The sequence below is a fragment of the Anarhichas minor genome, unplaced genomic scaffold (genome assembly GCF_050575085.1).
Source record: "Anarhichas minor isolate MPS153535 unplaced genomic scaffold, ASM5057508v1 ptg000043l, whole genome shotgun sequence".
Lineage (NCBI taxonomy): Eukaryota > Metazoa > Chordata > Actinopteri > Perciformes > Anarhichadidae > Anarhichas > Anarhichas minor.
Window position 1 is genome coordinate 3936415 of NW_027466489.1, and position 24046 is coordinate 3960460.

The 24046-nt window shown below is 41.4% G+C and overlaps 1 protein-coding gene across 2 annotated transcripts in view; it reads right to left on the reverse strand.

Annotated features, from left to right (window-relative positions):
- ca16b (carbonic anhydrase XVI b) overlaps positions 1-24046 on the reverse strand; it is an 89023-nt gene that overhangs the window by 46795 nt on the left and 18182 nt on the right. For both annotated transcript variants that reach the window (XM_076110998.1, XM_076110997.1), the window contains exon 2: positions 20828-20932. In XM_076110998.1, the coding sequence (XP_075967113.1) occupies positions 20828-20932 (105 nt within the window). The remainder of the gene's footprint in view (positions 1-20827; positions 20933-24046) is intronic.

Here is a 24046-nt window from a genome sequence, read left to right on the forward strand (position 1 = left end):
TGTTCGATTCCTTTACTGGCCCATATGCTTAAGATGACTTAATTATCAGTGAACCATGAAGGTAAAAAAAAAAAAAGATAATGCCCTCAGTGGGCGTTGGAAGGCTCTGAATTTTTACCAAGGAATTACAGAAGGTGAAAATAATTGCAGTCCTCGGTGCTTTTGAAAGCTTTTTCTCAACATTGTCTGACATCCACTTCTCAGAGATCTGAAAGAAGAGGTGCTCCATCAGCGCAGTTTGCAAGGATGAAAAAAGGCATCTGTGGTCACCACGGGGGCACAAAGTGATGCATGAGTGAGTCTTCAGTTACACATCACCAAATTAGAGGTGCGTTTGTTTGACCTTGTCTTTCTGTCATCCGCTGTCATCCGCCGGTTTACCTACTTTTGTGTCAGTATCTCTGCAATGAAGTGAATGAACACAAAGAGAATAGTTCTGGTGTGCCTGCCTCTGTGTTCATTCACTTCATTGCAGAGATACTGACACAAAAGTAGGTAAACCGGCGGATTTGATGATTAAGATGGAATGAGCTGGAATCAAGGTTTTTCTTTTTGGAGCTTCCCAACAAAAGCCCCAGACAGAGGCAGATGAGCGTTGGCTTGGAGCTTGTTGTTCAAAGACACGAGCGGATAAACGTATATATCTGACCTGTCGGGGTGGTTGACGTGTGTTGAGGGCAAACTTGGGGGAGGGGTCACCAGTTAGTAATCCAAAAAAGGAAGTCGACACTAACGGCTAAATCAAAGCACTTTATTTAACAAAAGCTGTTACAGCAGAGCTGCTCCCACATCTGGACCCACACATCTGCACACATTATTGATAAGGTAGCAGAATCTGCACACACATTGATTAACGACTAAAACCGTTTCCAGATATCAAATTGAGCCATTACTTTTTTCTTAACCACAAGACATGTAAAAGGAAAATTAACTAAGTGCACTTCCCGATTATTTCTGCTGAAAGTGCTTTATTTTTTTAAGTTGAAAAAAAATGAATTCAGTTGAAAATTTAAGAAAATAAACTGATTTTATCCGTCAAACTCCTCAACCTCCTTCCTTTGTAGACCTTTCACAACACTATACCATCTGATAAATATGATGAATACCAGCCCCATACAGTAATAATAACTTTCCATTATTGTATCCAGAACCATTATAGTAGCTTCCTTGGAGTTACTGCAAGACACCTGCTGTGACAGGTGATTAAAGGTCTGGCTGCTCTGGGAGATAGCGGACACGAGGTTCAGATAAGGTAACTACTTTCCCCCAAAGTGTAACGCTAACGCCAACATAAAAAGCAGACAAGATCCTATGAATCATCAAATCCAAATGGATCATCAATAATCCTCTGTTATCTCAACAATCAAAATGAAACTCCACAAGAGTCATTTTGAAGCTGATGCTGCGGGTCACTTACTGACCCCTGTTACATAAGTTCAGATTGCTTCTTATATAACAGGGAGTCAGTTCGTTTAGATGTTGGTGTAGATGACTGATATGATAAGACACAAGTGTTGTTAACCGATTCGGGCCTTTATAGTATCAGTCAGATTTCCAGGCCTCCGACTAGTTCCTGGGGTGATCCGAAGTGGTACTCTACAGATATTCATCTGCTTTATTGGTCCGGAAGATCTGCATTTCATCAGAAATTGGTACAAGCTCCCACGACTCAACCACAAAGGATCAGAAGAGCAGAGTTGTCGTCACAATAAAGCAAACCAGTGTCAAGAAAGATCTTCTCTACTTCTCTCCAGCATTTCACAGCAATCTAATGGCCAATTAGCAGGACCGGAGCCAAATGTTTTAGAAAAAGAAGTGGAGGTTAAATGTCTAATCTCCAGAGAAGTAATAATCACAACCTAGAGTGTGATGAGGTCGTATCGTGGATTTGTGGTGGGAGGAGGCTCGGTGAAAGCTGAGATCACAAGCCGAGCTATTGTGTGTGTGGAGAAAAACTGAATCTTAAGATTTAAAAAGGGTTTGACCCTTATTACCCTGACAAACACCACCATGCTTGTTATGGTAATTAACAAGAAAACAGCACTACAGTCAATGCAGTTTTAATGACATGCCCTTTAATTCTTCTTTCTTGTAGAGTACATCTTCCTCTAATATGGTAGACAAACTGACGGGCACCAGCAAGTACACACCCCCGCCAACACTGACATCTCTTCTTTTAGTTTTTTTTACCATACAGTGAGCAGCTTGAGCAGCTTTTGAGTTAACAATGAAAAGAGAGCGTGGGTGTGTGACACAAGTTAACCAATACAAACTGGAGACTGTCTGTCAAACAAAAAGCGGAATAAAAGGGAAACTTTGCCCGTTTTGAACCGGTGTTTTGGTTGCATTGCGGGTGGTGTGTGCTAATGAACAACGTTCGGCTTTCCTTCGTGTTCCCTCAGTGCACTCGACCCAGTGGAGTTGAAATGAAACATTGACGATAAGGGCTCACATTACATGAAATGTAGAATTGTATTTCAAGAGTATCCCCTGAATTTCAGGGGACAGGAAGTAAAATATACTGACAAAATCTATATATTTTTTTCCTATTTGGTCGCCAATCTTACAATCAGTGCCTGAAATCTACAACCCGTAGACACGACAACAATCCTCACTCCTTCCTATATGGCTTTTGGTCACCAAGGGAAATACACTTGGTCTGAGGTCAAATGACTTGGCCCGTCAACAGCACTCTTTCCCATTAAAAATTGGTTTTCGATCAGGTCATTTTGGACGGTGGTTCTACTCCACTGTGCTTAAATTGATGGATTATTTACACAAACTGCTAGAAAGCCTCCACTGCCACAATAGACAACCTAAAAACATCCTTAAAGCTGAAAAGTCAGCACTTAAAGCCGATAGTAAGCTGTTAAATTGTAAACGCAATGTGCTGGAGATCACAGCTAAAATATTGACTAAAATATCCCTGTCCTAAAACTGTCTGACTGCACATTTTTATCAAGTTGCAGTCAGTTCCGATTTGAGGTTATATAACGGTATTTGAGGCGTTATCTTAACCCAGACATGTTTCATTATGCAATTAACAGTGTGACCTCATACCCCTCACCCCACCCAGCCATTCAAGATACGGGCTTCCCTTCCAGCTTGTGTCTACGGGAGAGGGTGGAAGCAAAGACAAACAATCCATCCGCATATACAATGTGTCTCAGTAGATGCTTTAAAAAGACAAAAGGGCCCTTAATAGTTAGCCGCCGACTTCAAATCCTACACGTTACGTTCTCAAGTTGATTATTCATGTATGTGCTCATTACCGGCCCTTTACAAATCAGTTAAGGGAAGCAATCTGTGACATCTTAAAACACATTTATGCATCACGCATTGCAAAGAAGTCAAATATTGAGTAGTTGATTAGACGCTTATATGAGACCTTTGGGAAAGTGCGTTCCAAAATAGCACCAGAATCATTGGTATCATAACGATCAAATATACAGTACCGTATTTTCCGCACTATAAAGCGCACCGGATTATAAGGCGCACCTTCAATGAATGGCCTATGTTAGAACTGTTTTTATATATAGGGCGCACCGGATTATAAGGCGCATAGAATAGAATAGCGTCGTAAACGTGTCTCTTGAAAGGTGCCATTTTGGGGTCTTTATACACACAAGTGGTGTTGGACTAGGAGTAAGCACAGTACCGGTGTTTACCGCGGTGCGGCTTTGTAGTTTACCAGTCGTACTGAAACATTTTGACAGAGCGCCGTGTACAACCAGTATGGATCAACCAATTAACCAATTGATCCATATATAAGGCGCTCCGGATTACAAGGCGCACTGTCGTTTTTTGAGAAAATTAAAGGCTTTTAAGTGCGCCTTATAGTGCGGAAAATACGGTATATATATATAAATAAAGTGTAAATATGCTCACTGCTTGTGCGTATGTTGGTGTGCTAAACTGTACAACCATTGATTTCAGGTGATCTTGCTGAGTTCTGAGAAGAAGGCATCTGATAAGGATGGCGCCACGGCCGCCTCAGAGCCTGAGCTGAATCTTTCATCAGGGGTCATTGTGTTCCACACAGCAGCACCAAACACATAAAAGCAGGTAGAGGAAGTGGTAAATCATACAGGCACTGGGGCCTAATTGGCCACCAGAATGAGCTCCAGCCAAAATATTGTTTTCCCTTGGCGCTATCTGCTTCCATCTCGTGGACTTTCATAGAAATTGTGGCTTCCTGTTCTTGGGTGTTGGCCGCTGCGTAAGTACAACATCCCCTAGTCTGTAAAAATAATCTCCAGGACCTTGTGTGAAGAATGAGAGGGACAGAAATACATTCTGTCCCCATGAGGGAGAGCTTCCCCTTCAATTCAAAAATGTTAACAGTTTCCCCTTCACCATGGCAGAGAGCCAACATGTCTCAACATGTTTCAGAACCGTTCCTTCTGTGTGGATCTCTGGATGATCGCCACACAATACATTTGACAGAAATCCAACAATGACACATCTATTCTCATTAACTTGCATTACCGCCACAGAGTGGTGCGTGTGTGAAAGATGACAAAATCATCATTGCAATAATGCATCATTGCAAATGCTACATCTGTATTTGATGCCCAAACCACACAGCCAGAATAAGTCAATACCCTCAGGCCCAGTTAGACTCGCTCTGAGTTGCACACCTCTATTCTTGAATACAACGGATGTTACACAGCTAGCTGATGTAGCATGCTGGAGAAAGACGAGATGGGTGCAGTGTGTGCTCCATCACTCTTTACGTGGTCCGTCTTGCCTCATAGCACAGCTGCTGTTCAGGTGATTGGAGAAAGAGGCAGCAGGTGGACAGATCGCTCTGTCAGATCAAACAGCTGCAGACTGCAGTATCTTTCTGCACACAAAATGTCCACAAATAATTAGCTCAAGTCCGACATCAACTTTTAAAAAGGAAAGAGAAAGGGGTCTGACCTAAGTGATTACCGTCCAGAGCGTGAGTTTCAATGCTCAGTGCGGGAGAGTTAATGTTTAATTTGTTAACTACAAAGCTAAAAACACTGATGCAGTGTGTGATATCTCTGCTGAGCAGTATATAACTCACTTTTAAAAACAACATCGGGCAACATATTCAGAAAAAGATGGGTCACATTCTCCCTAAAAATCACATATTCTGCTAGCCAGTCTTTACATGATGCTGGAGATTTAAAAAAACAATCACAATACTAAGAGAGTATTAGAGAGTCTTATTTAAAATACTAAATAAAAGGAAACTGTTTAGAAACCGTTACTGTGCAAGTACGTATCCTATATATCCGAGCAGTTGATTTTGTATGTTCTCTATGATATAAACGTATTCTGACACCACTGTTAGCTTCAGACCCGCTCTGATACCAGAGGTCCTAACCAGTTTACTGTGGCTGCTCCCTGTTTTACCATTCCTCCCAGTCTCCTGTTATGCTTCAAATTGAATTATCAAGGACTTACAGGAAACCTCTGATTATGTAGATTTTCCCCATTTCATTTTCTCGAAATAAAAACAAGCAAGACAAAGGTCTGTCTACTTCATTTTGGTGCATAACAAGCATTTCTAGGCTACAGCCCTGTCTGTTGATATGAGAATGGGTTAGGCTGTTTATGTTTTCCAGTAAGTGCAGAATTATTATGTCTAAACATTTGTTTTCCGTTTGGTAATATGTTGACTAGTAACAGGATGCAATTTTGAGTGATGACATTATTTAATCTATGATTTAAAAAATTCACTTGACACTTGTGTTTAATTTGTGATTTAAATTCAGTTCCAGTCAATGCAAGCAGTTTAAATGATCAATGTTTATGCAAAAAAGTGTGCAAAATGTGCAACTTTTCAAATACTAGAAGTGAGTTTACACAAACCGATCAGTCATCAGTCTTAGTTGTTGATTGAACTGAACGTTGGTGAAGAATTGTAGTATTGGAGTTTGTAAGTAGACGGATTTGTTCATTATTTCAATAGATGACCTCACCACAAACAAGCTCAACATATGAAACAGCATACAAAGCATGTAATAAATAATTTTTTTATGTAATCAAATGATCAAACTATGAAAAACTGACCGGTTAATTGCATTCGGGCCAAAAATGCACTGCCCTACACTGCGTGTCTTCTGGAGAACTACACTGGGAGGTGCTATTACATTTGTAGCTGTCGGTACATTTGGGGTATATTTAAACATCTATTTATGTGTGTGCATGAAGGCATTGTCATGATGCTGTAATGTAATGGTGTCCAATACCATGGGTATATAGGCAGTAGCTGTATGCAACTCAACATTGTTTACATTGTTTAGGTGTGTGTCTGTGCGTGCGTGAGTGAGTGTCACTCCGTGTCTGTCCACGGCTAACTCACATTCTGCTGCAGCGAACTGCATACTATTTTGGATGGCCAGTTAAGGCTGCATGCTCAAAGACCTCTCGTAGTAAAGGTGACTCACACACTTTCTTAAAACATCTTTTATTGCTCGTTTTATACGGCCATTGACTGCCTGCTGACTCCTCCCTTACTACTCTTAAGTGAGTTTCATTTTTCATTTTGGCAAAATGAGATGTCTTATACGACGACTTCAAGCCGATTGGATGCATACATCGCCTCTTGATTTTGAGTTTGAATTAGGTGTGTTTTGCGACGCCTTACAGCCCATTAGTATCTACGCAGGGAGTTAGCCAACCGTGGGTTGTATTCATTCACTCACACAATACAGCATTGGTTGCTGCACACGCACCTAGAGGAGATCTGCACTCTACTGAGCGCCCCTTTCTAGTTCAAGGCTCTTGGCCTATACATTACTGTGCCAACAGTTGTTGTGACATTTCTTCACTCCTTTCATTCCACCAATTAAGCATTCCACCAGTATCCCAATCATAATAAAAGGCCTGTCATAATAACTTCGACAGAATAACTGTCTCATTCCTGAAGAAATGCATTTCTGTTTGAAAAGGACAGCAAGGGACTAATTCATGACATCCAAAAAGAATGGCCAATAAAACCCTAAAACATTGATGGTCTTTGTGTATGATTTCTAGCTTCCCTGTAACAGTTGATTCATTAACACAGCTGCTTAGACAAATCTTTACTTTGTACAAACAACTCATCTCGTCTACAGACATTTTTATTTAGATCCAGAGAGTCTCCCTGATATTCAAAAGTACTATATTTGGTGTAGAATATGTTGTCTTATAATACACTTCACTCTAATTGACTTAGTTTAGGATTGCACATCGTGTGTGTGTAATGACACAGTTTGAGGAGAGAGTGTTTTTGCATAACTGAAATAAATAAAGCTAATAAACCAAGGCTATTTCTGTTGAACATCATAGTTGCTTTTCTGCACATTTAAAAGCGGTTTCCCACAGTATAAAAGAGTAAGTGTTTCTCTCAGGGTTTTGCCCTCTTGTGTGCACATTGACACCAATCCAACGCTGCATCAGTGCGAGGAAAACTCTTGCTAATTGTAAACAGGAGGGAAAGGTGAGCACTCCGCCGAGCAGAACACAGATCTCTCCTCTGTAGAGCCGCAAACTGAAACGCTGATTAGTGACGCTACATTACTCCACAATGTCCAAGGGCAACTGTTTCATATCAGCTCGCTGTCGGAAGCACAGACGCTAACCTCGGCACTCGTAAATGTCTTGCAGCTGGTCGTGTGATGGAAGTTTTAATATAAGAAATAGCAATTGTATTCAAATCACAGTCAATATTATATTAACGAATAATTAGTGAGTATTTCAGTAGTTATTAAAATCGAGATGAAGCACTGAGGCTGAAGTAGATATGATACTGAGAACAACTGCACAATATTATGTTAATAATCGCTGTTCTGGTTCTCAAGACTGAACCAATCAGGGCACTGCCTCACACACACACACACACACACACACACACACACACACACACACACACACACACACACACACACACACACACACACACACACACACACACACACACACACACACACACACACACACACACACACACACACACACACACACACACACACACACACACACACACACACACACACACACACACACACACACACACACCTTTAATTTGTCCCATCGCCCTTTCCATCTATTCCTATTGTTACGCTTCTTTTCAGTGAGCACCTTATCTCACTGTAAGCCATCACCTCTTTCTGGGCTGCTATACCCTCATGTTACATTTAAGCAGCTTCATCTATTAGTTTAATTATCTCTTCTTTGGCTCTAGGAACTTCAACTAAGCTATGAACTTCCACACCTGACTATTAAAGAAGGCACGCTTCGACCACTTATTCAAGTTACTAGCCAGAGAGTCATTAAATCATTTTGCTCCAACTGGGTATCAGTGGAAAGTGTAAACTCTATAGATGATGTTCTCAATGTCTTTTTCAGTACACATTTGGTTACAAGCCAAATACATGTTATGCATGATATTAGGACGTCTTTATAGCTAAAACCCTTTTTTTTTCTCCCCCTTTATCTTTTTTCTTTCTTCTGATTTGGTTGTCTTTCTGTACAGCGCCTTTTTACCCCACTCTCTTCAAACACATTCATGCAGCAAGTCTTAAAGCTCTGCAGGGCTGTAATTGAGCACAGTGATACATGCAGCTAATTGCTAACATCAGCATGCCAACATGCTAACATGATGATATTAAGCAGGTATGACGTTTACCACATTCTCCATCTGAGTTTAGGCTGTTAGCAGAACAACATTTCCTAATTAGCCCTTCACACAAAGTACAGCTGAAGCTGCTACCAGTGTTATTACCTACAGTAGATGTTGAGACATTTTACTCAGAAATATGATCCTGCTGCTTTAGATAAAAAGTAATTAGGGTAAGTCCTCTGAGAACCACGAATATTGTGTCCATTCATCAAGTATATGTGGAGCTTTTTCACGGATAAGTTAAAGTGTTGACCTTCTGGTGGCACGAGAGGAAAAGTCAGAACATCACCAGTCAGTAGGATTCATCCTCTGAGCACTATGGACATTTGTACAACATTTCATGGTTATCCATCCAAGAGATATTTCAGTCTGGCCTAAAGGGGACAACAGCAGGCAGTCAGGCAATGCCGTCTCTATAGCCATGCAGCTACTAGCATGGCTAAAAAATGCCAAACACGACGCAAACATTACAAAAGCAATTGTGTCAGCGTCCGTGCATAAAGCAGCTGGACATCGGAGAGGGGGGGCAGAGGGAGCGGCGGCAGATGCCTGCCAAAGTGCTCTCGTCCCCCTGACTGAGGGACAACGCAACGGCAGGAGGATGAGTTAACTGTGGGTCACTGCAGAACGGTGAAGCAGGACAGGCATGAGGAGACATGGCAGGCTGCTGTCCCCCAGGGGACACACAGAGGCCCCTCAGCCATACATGTCATGGCATCAGGATGACCCCGGAGCACGAGGTCACCAGTAAGCAGACCATTAGCCAGTCAGCAGGTAGAGGTGAAAGATCTCCACCCACACGGTGAACCCTCGGATGACATGTTATCTGGCATTTTATTTTGCCTGCTTGTACGTGATATTCTGGAAGAAGCTGCCGTTTTAAGTGTTTGAACCTATAATGCCAATTTTACACTGTGAAAACTGGCAAATGTCTCAATAATTCTCCCTAAATTGCCCATGATATAAAAGCTTATCTCCTCTCAAAATGTCTAAGATATACTGTGCAATACATACATTATGTCCTCTTTACAATATGTGTGACAGACACATTTTGTCTCTTATAGTAGCTGCAATGGTCCATATCAGATACAGATTGTGAAGGACATTGGGGAGGGAGTATGCAATGCAAAAATCAGATGTCCATCTTTCATCACAAAGTGGAGATCAGCTCTGCAAATCACATGTACACAAGCTGCCTGGGACCGATACAGAGATCCATGCACGGCCCTGACATTCTAATTATCTTACGAAGGCTTATGAGCTATTCTATTTCTCTATTAGTTGAAACAGATACACGCAGATGTGCAAAACACAGGCTTACACACTATGACAGAGATTCACTGATAAAAGATATCAAAATAACAATTAAATGACAATGAGACAACAATTAAAATAGCTTTTCCTAAAAGTACTACTAGAAGGAGTTGCACTAGCAGTACTGCTAGTGTCATATTTTCACTCTGACAAGTTTAGACTGATATGCAAATCAACAAGGAGCATTCACGTATGTATGAAAAGCCAAAAACCCACTTAACTGTGTGAAAAAGTCCTAATAATCTCCAGACTTAACCGCCACTTTCATAATTAACAGTGTCTGGTTAGGTAACGCAGCCAACGTTTGGAATTTGGTGATTGTATAGGAAAGGTCACCAAGTCCCCACATTTAATAGGTGTCCTCTTTGTTGCATGAGCTCTCTGTAGGGATCACAGCTGAACACAGAAGAGCCAAAGTAATAGTGCGAGACACAGAACGCAGACAGCCAGGGGCCATCTTAACATAACCTTCTTTGCAGAGGTAAGCACCAGCTTGAGCCAAATTATATTTCCATTTTTCACCTGTGCACTTCAACCTGAACTAAACAGATTGTATGTATTTATTAAATTGGCTGTATGGAGAAGCCTCCATCTGCAAAGCTAAATCTGCTGCGTATTTGTGTGGTTTTCTCACTCGTCCTTTGCTCGTATGTCCACAGCTTGAGAGTGGGAGAGCGTGTGCACATGTGGGTACATGTGTCCGTCAGTAGACACTCGGAGGCAAGGACGTGGAAGGAATTAAACTAAGTGCAGTAGAGATGGAAACTGTGCAGGTTTTTCTAGCCTTGGGTACCCCAAATATGCTAATGAAGCCACAAATCACGAGATAGCACATGACCACATCCCCAGATGAGTGTTGAGCTAAGCACAGCAAGCAGCCATTTTAAATCCAGCCCTAATCCACAGAGTCTCACCCTCCTCACTACCCCCATAGCATCCACATGCAAACCCCTGCTCAGAATTGAAATGCGGCTGGCATTAGGAAAGATAGATGAGGAGGGAAATTAAAGGACAGGAGGGAGGAGGGAGGAGAGAGCTCACTTGGAGGAACAGAAAATTGACTCCAGAGGAGAGGGGAGGGCTGGGGAAGATCGCTTACATTCATTTCATAATTAAAGCTCCTGTGGGCAGCTCTCCGCTAGGTATGGACATAAAAATACAAAACGAAAGTTAAAAAGTACAAATCTTATTTCTCAATTCCCCTCCAGTGACGCCCTTTGTTGCACTTTTACTATGCATTTCTCCTACGGACACGTGCAACAGAAAGTCCATGTAAGTGCCACCTAAATGAAATGTTTTTACCACAGCCGCTAATGGCTGTGGTGTACACACAGGTAACCGACTCATTTTTTTTTCTTTTTCTCAAAAGGAAGTAAATGGCTCCATTCATAAATATCAGAAAACTGGAGACATTAACACACTCAAAATGTTTCCAGAATGAGGATTATGTTTTGCTCGTGTATAAATCCTGCCTTGTTGCTGAATGAAACGTGTCAAACCTAGTGAGGGTGTTTGGATCCTACAATGTGTGATAGCTTAAACCTTTCTTGCAATATGCAAAGAGTAGCTTCTACCCCAATAATTTCTTGATACATCTATATTATTTATTACCCCTTGCAGGTATACGAGCTCCCACTTAAATGAGTCATGAGACTCTACAAGACAAAGAATGACAGGCCGGAGTTTTCTTCCTCCTGGCTGCTGCGGTTAGAATATGAAGCTGGATCATCCTCGATTAACACAGATGTCTTTGAGATTGCAGAAAAACAATGTTTCGGATTGTCTGTTGTTGATGTACGTGCTATATTCAGAGTTTTTAAACTGACTTGAAGCTACCCAACAGGAAGTGTGATTGATAAACCGCATCATATAGACCCAATATTGACAAAATTACAACAATCTTATCTATCCATACTAATTATAGAACCCCCCCCCACCCCACACCTGTAAAAAGATAACATATCAACCAGCCCTCAGGCACCACTAGCCCACAAAACAACACAGTACAAAAACCAGGCTGGAAGCACTCTGAGCTATTGCCCTCTCTAAACTCGGCTCACCCTCTCAGCAGTCATTACTCTTCTATGTTGCCGTTGTTCTGCAAGCTAAGCAGGGACAACAATGGTTACATGTTTACACAGCAAGTGTCCTTATAATTTAGAATCCAGACAGGAATCGATTGCAAAGAGTGTAATTCAGTAAACTAGAGATAGTAGCACAGGATAAACAATCTAACAAGCCTGAGAAGGGCAGTGAACTAGAAGCAATGCAGTACTAAAGACCATCAATTGCTTCTATACACTCCGTCTCTTGCTGGTGCAATTTCATGCTAACATACCTCTCAGCATTTTAACATACGATTGTCAATCAAACAGTTTTATAATTCAAGCAAAGCATTGCACATTTTCTAACATGGTGCCATTATGCAACCATCACAACCTTGCCCCCTGCAGTTAACTCCTCACCTCTGGGTGTGGTGGTGGGGGGGGGGGGGGTATACTTATTACAAAGTAAGTCATCATGATTATGAGTTTAAAAATGTGCTGAGCTGCTAGCTAGCTCATTCCAGCTCATCAGCATAACCACATTAGAGAGGAAACCTGTGGGCTGGCAATCTCACACTTCCTCAATATTGAAATCCCAGCAGGCCAAGCATGTCCACATCCATTATGTTGGACCTGAGCCACCAACTAGGCCTAATATGCTGCCACGAGGCACACCGACGCCATGCGACACCTGAAATTAAATTAATTAGGTTTACACAACAAACCTGTCGGTCCGATACATCAATCTGCCCAATACAGGGAAAGCAGAATAATTGGCTGTATTTATTGTTGTTGCTGTATATTGGGCCTTATCTTTATGCATCCTAATGGCACATGCCCAGGACACTGTTCTCTTGACATGCCAATGTGACAATATAAACAATCAACTCGAAACAAAACCTCACTGATACAGTATTAGTCCAGGGTACAGGAAGCCCTCATTTATTTCCATCCTTAATATATTTACCTCATCTCGAGAAAGGAAACAGATTGGCAGAAGCAGTGGGAAGTAAGATGATTTGGAGCTCAATTGGGCTAAATTGGTTGCTGCCAGCGTGATGCATCATGGAGAATTAAGATGCCTCTGCCCCAGCACAGAACTTCGGCAGCCATATTGGCACATCTGTCTTGGGCCCACCCCTGACGGAGACAAATGGACCAATTCTGGCACACAAAGGCTGATCCAAACTGCTAGCAATAACCAAGATGAAAAATGAGTCCGCTTGGGCCCTGGCAAAATTCATTTTTAATAATTAGTGTTCCTACACCTCTCATTTCCTCAGAAAATGAGTGCAGGTACGACTACAGGTTGATACAATACATCAGCAAGGCTGGAGGAATATAGATGATGTTGCGTTAAGCTTCCATCATCACAGAGAATGGCTGTGACCGTAAATGCAGGGTTGTAAGACAGATTAATCTCTATGTTCTCCCAAGAGGAGGAAATTAATCAAGTCCAGAGAGCGCTGTGGCTACGGGAGGCAGTAGAGGAATGTTGCAGGATGCGCACAACAAAGTTCAAAAGTTCCTCTGGACCCTACTGTAAATGAGTTTCTATTCCCAAAATAAAGGGAAAAGGGTTCCATTCAGGGCATGATTCTAAAGTGCAACACAAACGTATACAGTCAGGGTACAAGTCGAGCCACGTCTGTTTTATTTATACATCCCAATATCACACATTTGCCTGAAGGGGCTTGCAGTAGCCAGGAGGTGCCAGTCCAGGGATCGAATGTGATTATGATAAAGATAATGTGTCAACTGGCAGTGAGTGTTTGCCTTGTGTTGCTCGAACTGGTGGATTTTGTATATTTAGCAAAATTGTAATTCAAAATAATTTGTAAGAAAATGACAAATGTATTGATTATGCTAAAGATATTTTTAAATTCCTGATTATTATAACAATCAATTTACCTCATAAATATCAAAAACTTGTCTGATTAATATTTCAATATTTGAATCAATCATCTTCTCTTTAAAACAAACAAATGTAACAATATAATAGACTATATTTCTAAGATGCCTGATCAGAAAAATACCGGACATAAAATTGGAAAGGATTGTTGTGACACATAATTTAATTGAATCACTGTATGTCATAACAGCCCTTTCCCTGAACAGAACAATCAGTATTTTTACTTCAATACTTGACTCAAAACTTCAAATTGTTATGACATTAAGATAACCTCATGTATGTATTTTTGTACGATATCTTAGACATCAATGACGCTGACGCCTGACGCTCAGTCCTGCTTGCGTGTATGCGCGCGTACGTTCTTGAGGGAGTAACTCTTGTCCACGGCTATTCTCCCATTCTGCTGCAGCAAGCTGCACAATATTTTGGGTGGCCAGTTAGTCCTCTTGTGGCTAACACTTTGTCAAAATACCTTTTATTTTCCTGTTTTATGTTGTCATTGACTGCCTGTTGACTCCTCACTCAGTCGGCTGGTAGGGGCCACAGGCACTAACACAGCTGAGTGCATTGCCGAACGTCAGCCACTGCCCTGCGGCCAGAGACACAGTGGGGGACAACCATAGACTTTATGTGTATGAGGAAAACAGTCTGCCCACTTTTATAGCTTTGTACGGTGTGATAGGCTATCAGCTAACGGAATTACCAAACACCTGACTGCATCGCCGTGGCTCAGCAGCCAGAGACAGTTATTGTGTCTTTTTATTGGGCATCAATGTCACGTTTACGCGCGCTTTGTCGGAAGAGATACACGTGACGCCTTAATAAACCTTTACGCCTGTGAGACGGAGCAGAGACGCGCGGCTGCACAGAGCCGGTGCAGACGTCTCTATAGATCAAAATGAGAGCGTATCTGTTGTGTGAGACGTGTCAGTGAAATACGTGTCTGATACACTTGCGGTTTAGACCGGGGCTTAGCCAATTGTGGGTTGTATTCATTCAAACTAACACTGCAGCAGTGGTTTTTGCAGACGCACCTGGCGGAGATCTGCACTCTACTGAGTGCACATTTCTAGGTTGGTGAGAATTTACTATTGATGTCGTCGGGAATGGCACATCAGAAACACTGCAAACTACAGTCCCTTTGGGATTAAGCACAGTCTGAGTAACAGAGCACAAAAGGAAAACCTATTGCTTAAGCTTAACTAAACTTTAGCAGGTGGGGGTTGGGGCCAAAGGCTTTACCAAGCAGCAGACTGGGTACACCACTTACTCAAGCACAAATAGACACACATAGCATGTGAATGGCTGGTGATTGGGGTGCAGAGTGATGGAGTGATAGAATATCTTCACCAAAGGACCTACTAATGTATATTTCCAACTGGGTAATGCTAAAAAATATTGCTGAAACAACCGCTTCTGAAATTGATATTACTTACAGCCACTTGGGAGAATCACAGGGCATATTGTCTAGCTTATTGGACTGGATGATAATTGGAAATGTGATTTTCAGCTGCCATTAGAAGTATTTCATCCTGGCGGAAATCTGATTTAACAATTGGTTTGCGGTGTTGATTTGGACAACAAAAATTGTGCATCATGATGCAGTTCACAAAACAAATCCCGCAAAAACTTTAATATATAATATTTGATTGTCTTAAAACAATAAGGACTAAACTTACAATAAATCAGATTTAATTAATGGGAGTGTGGAGTAAAAATCTCCTCCATCTTCTCATCCACAAACACCTCAGTTAGGGCTGGTATTTTTATCAACACCCCTGAAGAGTATGTCCCTGTATCCTTGTATTATAATATGCCCCGTACTTTATCCTCCATGCATAACCCCATCACGGCCTTATAGTCAGGGAGCTTTGCTTTAAAGTCAAGTGCTTCTCATACATGGAGGTCTACTGGGAGCAATCCTCCTCTCGATTCATTAACTCCAGGAGGCAGAGCTCCTTCTGTCGGGCACCATGACAACATGGCATTGCTCTTTTCCCTCCAGTCTTTGTTGGGGGGTTGTCATGCCGCAAGAGACAAAGTGCACTGCCTTCACAAGCATCCAGCCGACTTCAGGTTGTATGAACCAAAGGGTTTAAACATGTTAAAGACACAAAAATCATCTGGGGCAACTGTGTCTCTATAAAGATTATATTAACGAGATCAATTGTCCAATTCCAGAATAATGTATGATTGACATGTTTATCTGAAAAGCTGGGAACACCTCATCAGTGCAATTGTAGCTGCGTATTTTCACCAAAAAATGAAGAGAATAATGTGATAGATGTAAAGCTACAGAATGCGGGTGCAGCAGTAGATTTGAGGGTTATTGCAAAGTCTAAACAAACAGCCCTGGCAATCAAGAGCAGTGGGTTACCTAATCTTGTTTTGTTTCCTCTATCCTCTAAAGTACTAATTAAGTTGGATCAACGTAGCAATTGATTGAAAATGACACTTCACTCACTTCATTATGCGAGACATGAGTGGAAAGATTGCTAATGATCACAGGAAACCTCAGTGAAGTGGAATAAAACAGTCAGACGGATGGGAAATATAATCCACACGTATCAGACCATCGCAGGCTCTTTCAGTGGCTACAGCAGCTTGTCGGGATGGCTTCCATCCAAACATCCATGACTGCTGCAGTAGGAGCTCTATCAATGCAGAGCACAGAGCTTGGAGGAAGAAATACATCACTGGAGGTGTAGTGCCTAATAGCTATATTATTCATTTGTGGAGGTAGACTACCATCACATCAGAGGGATTTTGGGCTACAGCAGCATGTGCTCTTTGCTGCATTTTTAATTCCCCAATTAAGCACAGTTTTTTCTAACCATCATCAATAATTATCCCCGTGAGCACAGCAAGAGCATTTATTTCATTAGAAATGATTGCTTCACATCAGTCTGAATGACATGAGAGTTAATTCAGGAACTTGACGAAATGTCATAATGCAGTGAAAACAAAAAAATGAGTGTCGATTATCTTCAGGGCGTTAATCTATTTTTCCACATCTAATGCCATTACTTATTTGCTTTGCTTTTTCTCTTTCATTCTACACTCTGTTAAAGGGGATCAAGCATAATGCTTCTGCAAATGCACATTAAGGTACTCCAACTGTTGTGCTGTAATTAAACTAGAACAATAAATCAACACGAGTGCTATCAAAAGCCAACTACAGCCTACATTGGCCCAAACCGTAGAACGACCGATAAAGGAAGTGAGAGGAACCAACAGAGAAGATGTGAAAACCTGCAGATATAAAAAAAGGGGGAAATGATGCATAGCCCCGTTCCTCAGAGAGTCTGATGGTGAGTATGATATCATCCCACACACACACACACACACACACACACACACGCACACAGCACGCCTTAAATAACTTTTAATCAAATTTCGGAGTGCAGGTTTCGAGGCTACTTGCAATGAGGTTCATAACCAAAGCACACAGGAAGGTGACATGTGATGGAATGATACGAGCTCCCACTGCACTGTGTCTTAATCCTCAATGCATTGGGCTGATGTGTAAAATACGAAGGCAATATTTCTCATCAATTTATTATTACAAAATAGAGTGTCCGTTTCAACTTTTACAACCAATACATTTGCTCAGAACAAAACTAAGGATTCAAGAAACTTTCTAAACCATTTGCTCCACTATTTGCGACGCTCGAATTTCTGAGCAAAATTGTTCCACAGTCTTCAAACGGCTCCCTCCAGCAGAAGTGTGCAGACTGTAGGATACACAGTGACGGATGTGGGAGGTCTGTGAAACAATGGGCGGTGTACGCTATCGCTATGTGTGTCTAGCTCACTGAAATGAAGTCTGTTTTGCACCAGTAGCTTCTAGCTTTAGGCTAACCCTACTGTGTGCATTTCTTTTACACTCACTTGCACGGAGCAAATGCCCTTAATAACCATTTAGCTGCTACGGCACGCTCGTCTGTCCGCCATTCACAGCCTTAGCCACTAATTACATTTCCAAAGCAATGGACATTTCTGTGTTCCCTCAATGCTTCCCCTTTTCTCAGTACAATCAGCCAGCTGCCTTCCCTGGTGGGAATTAGTGCTCTGCATGGGCCTGAAACGAATGTCCAAAATCAACTAATGTCAGCCAGTCCCCCCAACCCGATGTTTGTTCATTGTTTTGTCCACCCTCCCTGGATACAAATCTTTTACATTAAGAGATCCTATCTTCTCCAAATTACCAGCCTGCCTCTTAATAGGAAATCACACAACTGCACACAAAAGCAAAGCTGGATATTCCCTCACAACGGTTATGTTGAATGTTAGTAAGTATCATGTCAGCCTGCAGCTTCGACTGTTTAACTAGTTATAGGTACTTTTCTGTCAGATAAAAGACATACGGCGCCATATAATTTAACTGAGCAAAGAACCGAACCAAGTCTGAAACAAAACGTCTCAGTTAGAAAATATATCAGAACCAGAACTGGAGTCTGGACTTAAGACCGGTTCCTCTAGTCAGAATGTGATGAATATGGAAATTGAAATAAGCAATCATGAACTAAAATCAAAGATCTGCACATATACAATGAAAAAGGGATACAATAAAGATGGACGTAAATATACTGCAGCTATGGTTTCCCGCTGTGTTTTATAGCAGTAGTGGGACACCAACTACTAACATCATGAAAAACTGTATACACCTTTATGAAAAAACAAACAAACATAAACCTTTCAGAGTTCTTTGCTCTCTTTTTGTATTTATTTATTTTTTGCCTTAAACCATGGGACAAGCAGTGCCAAAGACGAAATATTCCATCAGTATAATACATTTCAGAGCTGTGATTCACTCCAAGAGCAGAGGGACCACGTTTGATATTTGCTATGGGCTGTTTTTGGACCTTGAAACCTGTAAATATAATTTAACTCGGTGCTCCTCCCTTCCTGAGCTCTTCCAGTGAGGTGCCCTCGATCAAAGCACATAACCTCTATTTCCCACTGGAGCTGCTCGATGGCCAACAGAGAGCTGTGTTTGCACCGTGTCCACGTGCATAGCTGAATAGGAAGCAGCGCTCCTAAAGAACATTGATGTCTGCTTATCAGAACTGTTGCCAAAAAAAACATCTCCTGGTCGGCCCAACACGGAAAAAAGCAGGGGTGACCCCAACTAAGAATTTACATAGTCAAATCTGATTGGTCATATTGTCGAATTGGGTTTTTTTTTTTTGCTCATTGATCACCCTCTGTTTAAAACTTCTCTATACAGGATTCAGAGTATTAATATACCAGCGAACTGTTATTTGCTATGTAAAGACATAGTCGGGTAATGTTTACCGGAGCAGAGAATGAAGTCGCTCTCCCTCAGAGTGGTGGTAATCTGAGTTTCTCAGTGCTTTGTTTACATAAGTGTGTGTTACAGCTGATAACAGCGTCCTGACGCATGGCGGCGGCATCCCGGAAGCGGCTAGCACCGTTAGCGGCTAGCCACTGGCTCAGCCGTCTCCATGTGGAGGCAATAGATATGCTCTGAATTCCGTATAGAGAACATTGAAGTTGTATTTATATACAGAGAGACAAATAGCAAAAACAACAACATTGTTGGTCAAGATACATGCGACTATCGCTCAGCTGGTGTTTCAGAATAACGGACCACGCCGTTTGTTTTTACAGCCACTGCAATGATCAGGCACCTTCGATAGAATTGTCCATTATTTGGGCTAACCCTATAAAAAAGCATCCTATATTTGAACAAAAAGGGATTTATACTGCAGAAGGAGTTTTCTCATTGATTTTATTTTCCCCTGTGGTTTCTAAATATTGAATATATAAGTAAGTGGATACAAAACTAGTTTACTGCAAAACATTGCATGTTGGTAGCCTTTAGAGTGAAGATTTAAAAATGATAATTGATGTGTTAACCGTATGTACAAAATGCATTTTACAGTTGAAACTATACTGTAAACAAACAAACAGTTTACAGTATAATTGTTGTTTCAATTAACAAATGAAATAAAAAAACATCTGTTTTGGTTCATTTGTTTTTTGGAGACAACTGTCTAAAGCTTATAACTAAGCTGCTCCCTATTAAAGACAATCAATGTGCCGTTTTCACTTGAAAAACACAACTCTACACATATGCAATCACATACCACCACTGTGAGAATATGTACCAGCATTTAAGTGCACTCAATGAATCATTCATCAGAGCATACATCCGACTGTTCACTTTGGGCTGCCACTTCCGACCATCTTTCCAGTTTGTTAAGGTAGACAGCGGAGAGATCGAAGGAGGAGACGAGGCTAAATTCCTTTGGCATTAAAAGGATGCATATTATCAATAATTAAGGGAATAATTAAAACAACTAATCTAGCTAGGCTTTCACAGGCCTAGTGTATTTCTTATAAAATACACTTAAATACAAATGGAGGTCTGCTGAAGACAGCTGCCAACTGTAAATATGACATCCTATAGGTCACAATCGTCCTTCAGGCAACTTGTTTGAATTTTGTATTTTTAAACATCACTGGTTGAAGAGAAGTAGGGTTCACAACTAATCGCAAAGTGTTTTATTAAATGAAATGCACATGAACTGATAGGCATGCATTTCAATCCACACAAACCGTATGCCTGATCTGTAACTGGTAAAAATACGGCTGCAACATGAAGATCAATTTGCTTTGTTGTATGTCAAGTGTTTTCTTTTTCTTTTTCTGGTGAATTAGTGTAATTAGAGTTACTACGGGCAATGAAAACATACAGTACAGGTGCACAATTATGTAAATGCAAATTGAGCCCTTCTGGCTACAGCAGTGAGGAGGAAATAGTGGTTTCTGGAAAAATGGTAGACAAAAACATTAAAATGATGTGCAAGACACAGCCGAGGTGAACGGGTCAAAGAAAATGCATTTCCCCTCCAACTGAGGTCCCTGGTCAGCAGACAAACGAGAGCTCACCTGAATAGGACCAATAGGGGTCACCAGCTGCCCTCCTCTCCCTCATTACGCCTGAGGTCCCATGGTGCCTGTCTTCAGCATCGTGAGGTTGGCCACCTGATGCAACTGTGGGAGGCAGACACAGAGGTAAGAAACTCCACAGGAAGAGAAAGGTTTAAATTAGAACCTGAACAAATACTTTGACAGCGTATACAACAATCTATTTAACATGTACATGGCTGAAGTCAAAAGTTGGCAACAAAGTGACAGATGTATAAAGAAAAGGATACATTAGATTTACAATCTTCAGTGCCCATCCTGAACGAAATGTCAGTATGAAGGTTGGGCTGATGGATAAGTGTGTAATGTGCCCAACTTTGACCCTGCACACTGGGGTCCATCCCCTCTCTCCTAGGGATGGGCAATAACTCAATAGCATCGTTTCTCAGATTTCAGCAGTATTTTGATGATGCTAAAATCTTGATATCGGATTTAAAAAATGTACACGTAACTATACTCTACTTGTCATGTGCAGATTCGGGCAGGAATGATTTTAAGAAAGGAACTGAATTGAAAAAAATGTAACCGTGTAGTTATGGAACAAAATCCATGGTTTTTCAGAGCCATCGAATATTAACATGAATAAATACAAAAAAAAAAACTGTATATGCTCAAACTTGTAGATTACAGTTGAAGTACCGCTATACTTCAGTTTGATAGAAACTTTCAATCAAAGTGCCTCAAATCTCCTCTCAAATTGCCGCTGTTGCAGCTACTCTCAGGAGGGACTGCAGCCCCCCCAGTGCCGACAGTGATTGAAAAATACTTTTGACTAGAGATATATCTCGGCTTGGCTATTAAACCAAATTTCTGTTTCCTGAACTTCCTAGTCTCACAAACTCAACCAGTGCAAGCCGAAGCACGAGTGCAGTGGTGACGATGTGCAGGAAACAATCCTTTGCTTTCAGCCCAGATGACATCATTTGACTCCATGCCTTAATATGTTGTGATGATCTTCACCATCTGGGATCAGCAGAAAACAAGAGGAGCGTCTCCTTTGGCCCCTATGACGCTTCGTGCTTTCTTACAGCTACAATAAAGCTAATTATTTAACGGCAGCTTCTGGGCTCGAAAAAAAAAAAAAAAATTTGAAATAGACGGGACGGTCAATATGTTCACAAAATAAGCATGTCGGGCTGAAACTCCAGTAGGCTGTACTTGATTAATAGAAATCATTGATGCAATTTCTTTGGAAAATGATTGATGTAAATTCTCTGCATCGAGGCAATTTGTTTTTTGAGACGGTGGTTAAAAAAGCCTTGAAACCCAGAATGCAATATGGCACTTAAATGAACCAACTACCGTCTAGTTTGACAGATAATAATATTGTATGCAATTTAAGCAATACAAATATTGATTTTTCGAAAAGAAAATCAATTAGTTGTTGGGTCTAATTTTCTTTTTTGTATATGTACTATTGCTCCTAAATAAAGCACAAATATATTTTGTTATTTTGTAGAATAATCGATCACTAAACTAATGGATAGCAGCAGCCCCCATACGCATGCACATTATAATGTCACAATGGCTTGCCTCCTACGCTCTTATGTGGAAACTTCATTCAGCAAAATGCAGACAATGTATGTTATCAGCAGTGTTTACAATCAGCCCTCTGTCTTCTGGGCACAAATGTCTCTTGAGCTTCTGAGGGCAAATTGCCCAAAAGAAATCAAACATTGTCAACAGAATTACAGCGAATGCTGGAGGCACAGAGTGTCCTTTCGCATACACACTCGCTATAGTCCCAGACTCGCAATAATCAAACTCATCGGGGGAAATGTGCTCCACAACGGATGCAGCCTGTGCCAGTGGGGAAGAAAATGCCTCTAGCAGAAGCAGTTGTCAATCAGGTGCTCGAGAAAAACAAGAGTGTTTTGTGTTGCTTCAAGGGGTCATAACCCACTGTCGCATTCACAACCCAGAGATGTATTGGCTAATACTGGCTGCCTGTTGCTAGAAGGATGCAAAGAATTGGGTCGGCAGATTGTTTCTGTGAAAAAAGGGGGAATGGCGGGAAAAACTAAAACAAGAGCAGAGATGACAATCTGCCAGAATCAAAACGAAGCAGAAATCACTTTTACCAGCTGCAATACAGTTTTTTTAATCCATTCAGATAATCCATGTTGTATCACAGCTTTTTTTGTAAAACACGTTACAAATTAAAAATGTATTCACGCGGTTGCCTATGCCAAAATGCACTAAAACTCTTCCTGTATGTCTCAGCATTGAAAGACATCACGAGCAAAAGAGCCGTACCAACCAGAACTATTCCAGCACCATGATACAAATAATATATCCATAACATAATGTTATCTACCAAAACAGATCCAGATTATGCATGTTTTAAGGATTCTCCCAACAACATCGACAGTTTCAAACACGCGTGACAGAAGTTCCCTTCTCCTACTGTAGAAGCTCGTGACAACTAAGCTACATGACAACTAATGTACATCACGCTTGGTAGCAGTCTCATGAGGTTAAAGGCAACTTCAGAAAAACAGCAGAACTCCCTGGACTCCTGAAGTTAAAACTCCTTAAGACAGTCAGTTGTAGCTCATCAACACACACACACACACACACACACACACACACACACACACACACACACACACACACACACACACACACACACACACACACACACACACACACACACACACACACACACACACACACACACACACACACACACACACACACACACACACACACACACACACACACACACACCTCTTACTAATAGTTGCATCATTACTGTGGATTAATTAAACTAAGCACTACATCAAGCCAAGTCTTTCCCTGTACTTAAAGTCGATGCATTACTGTCCCCACTATGAGCTACTTACAGTGTTTTCCAAAGCAAATTCATTGTTGGGACGGGAGGTCGCAGAGGCAAAATGGGCGAAGTCATGAATGGCTGCTTTGTCATCCTAAGACGTATCGCTTCACTGCAGGGAAAAACGGTGGTTAACGTGAAGTGTGAAACAAAGATGGAGGGTGTCTCTGTGGCAGACACTCGCAGCATATTTTGAAGGCAGGTTGTGAAACAGGAGGGCTGCGCCGTCTTTGATCAGAGAGCATAGGAGACAGCACCATGTCAACAGTTTACTCTCATCCATGTCAGCTGTCCCCTGCGGGCAAAGGATTAAAGCCACAGCATCTCCGATAGAGCGGAGCAGA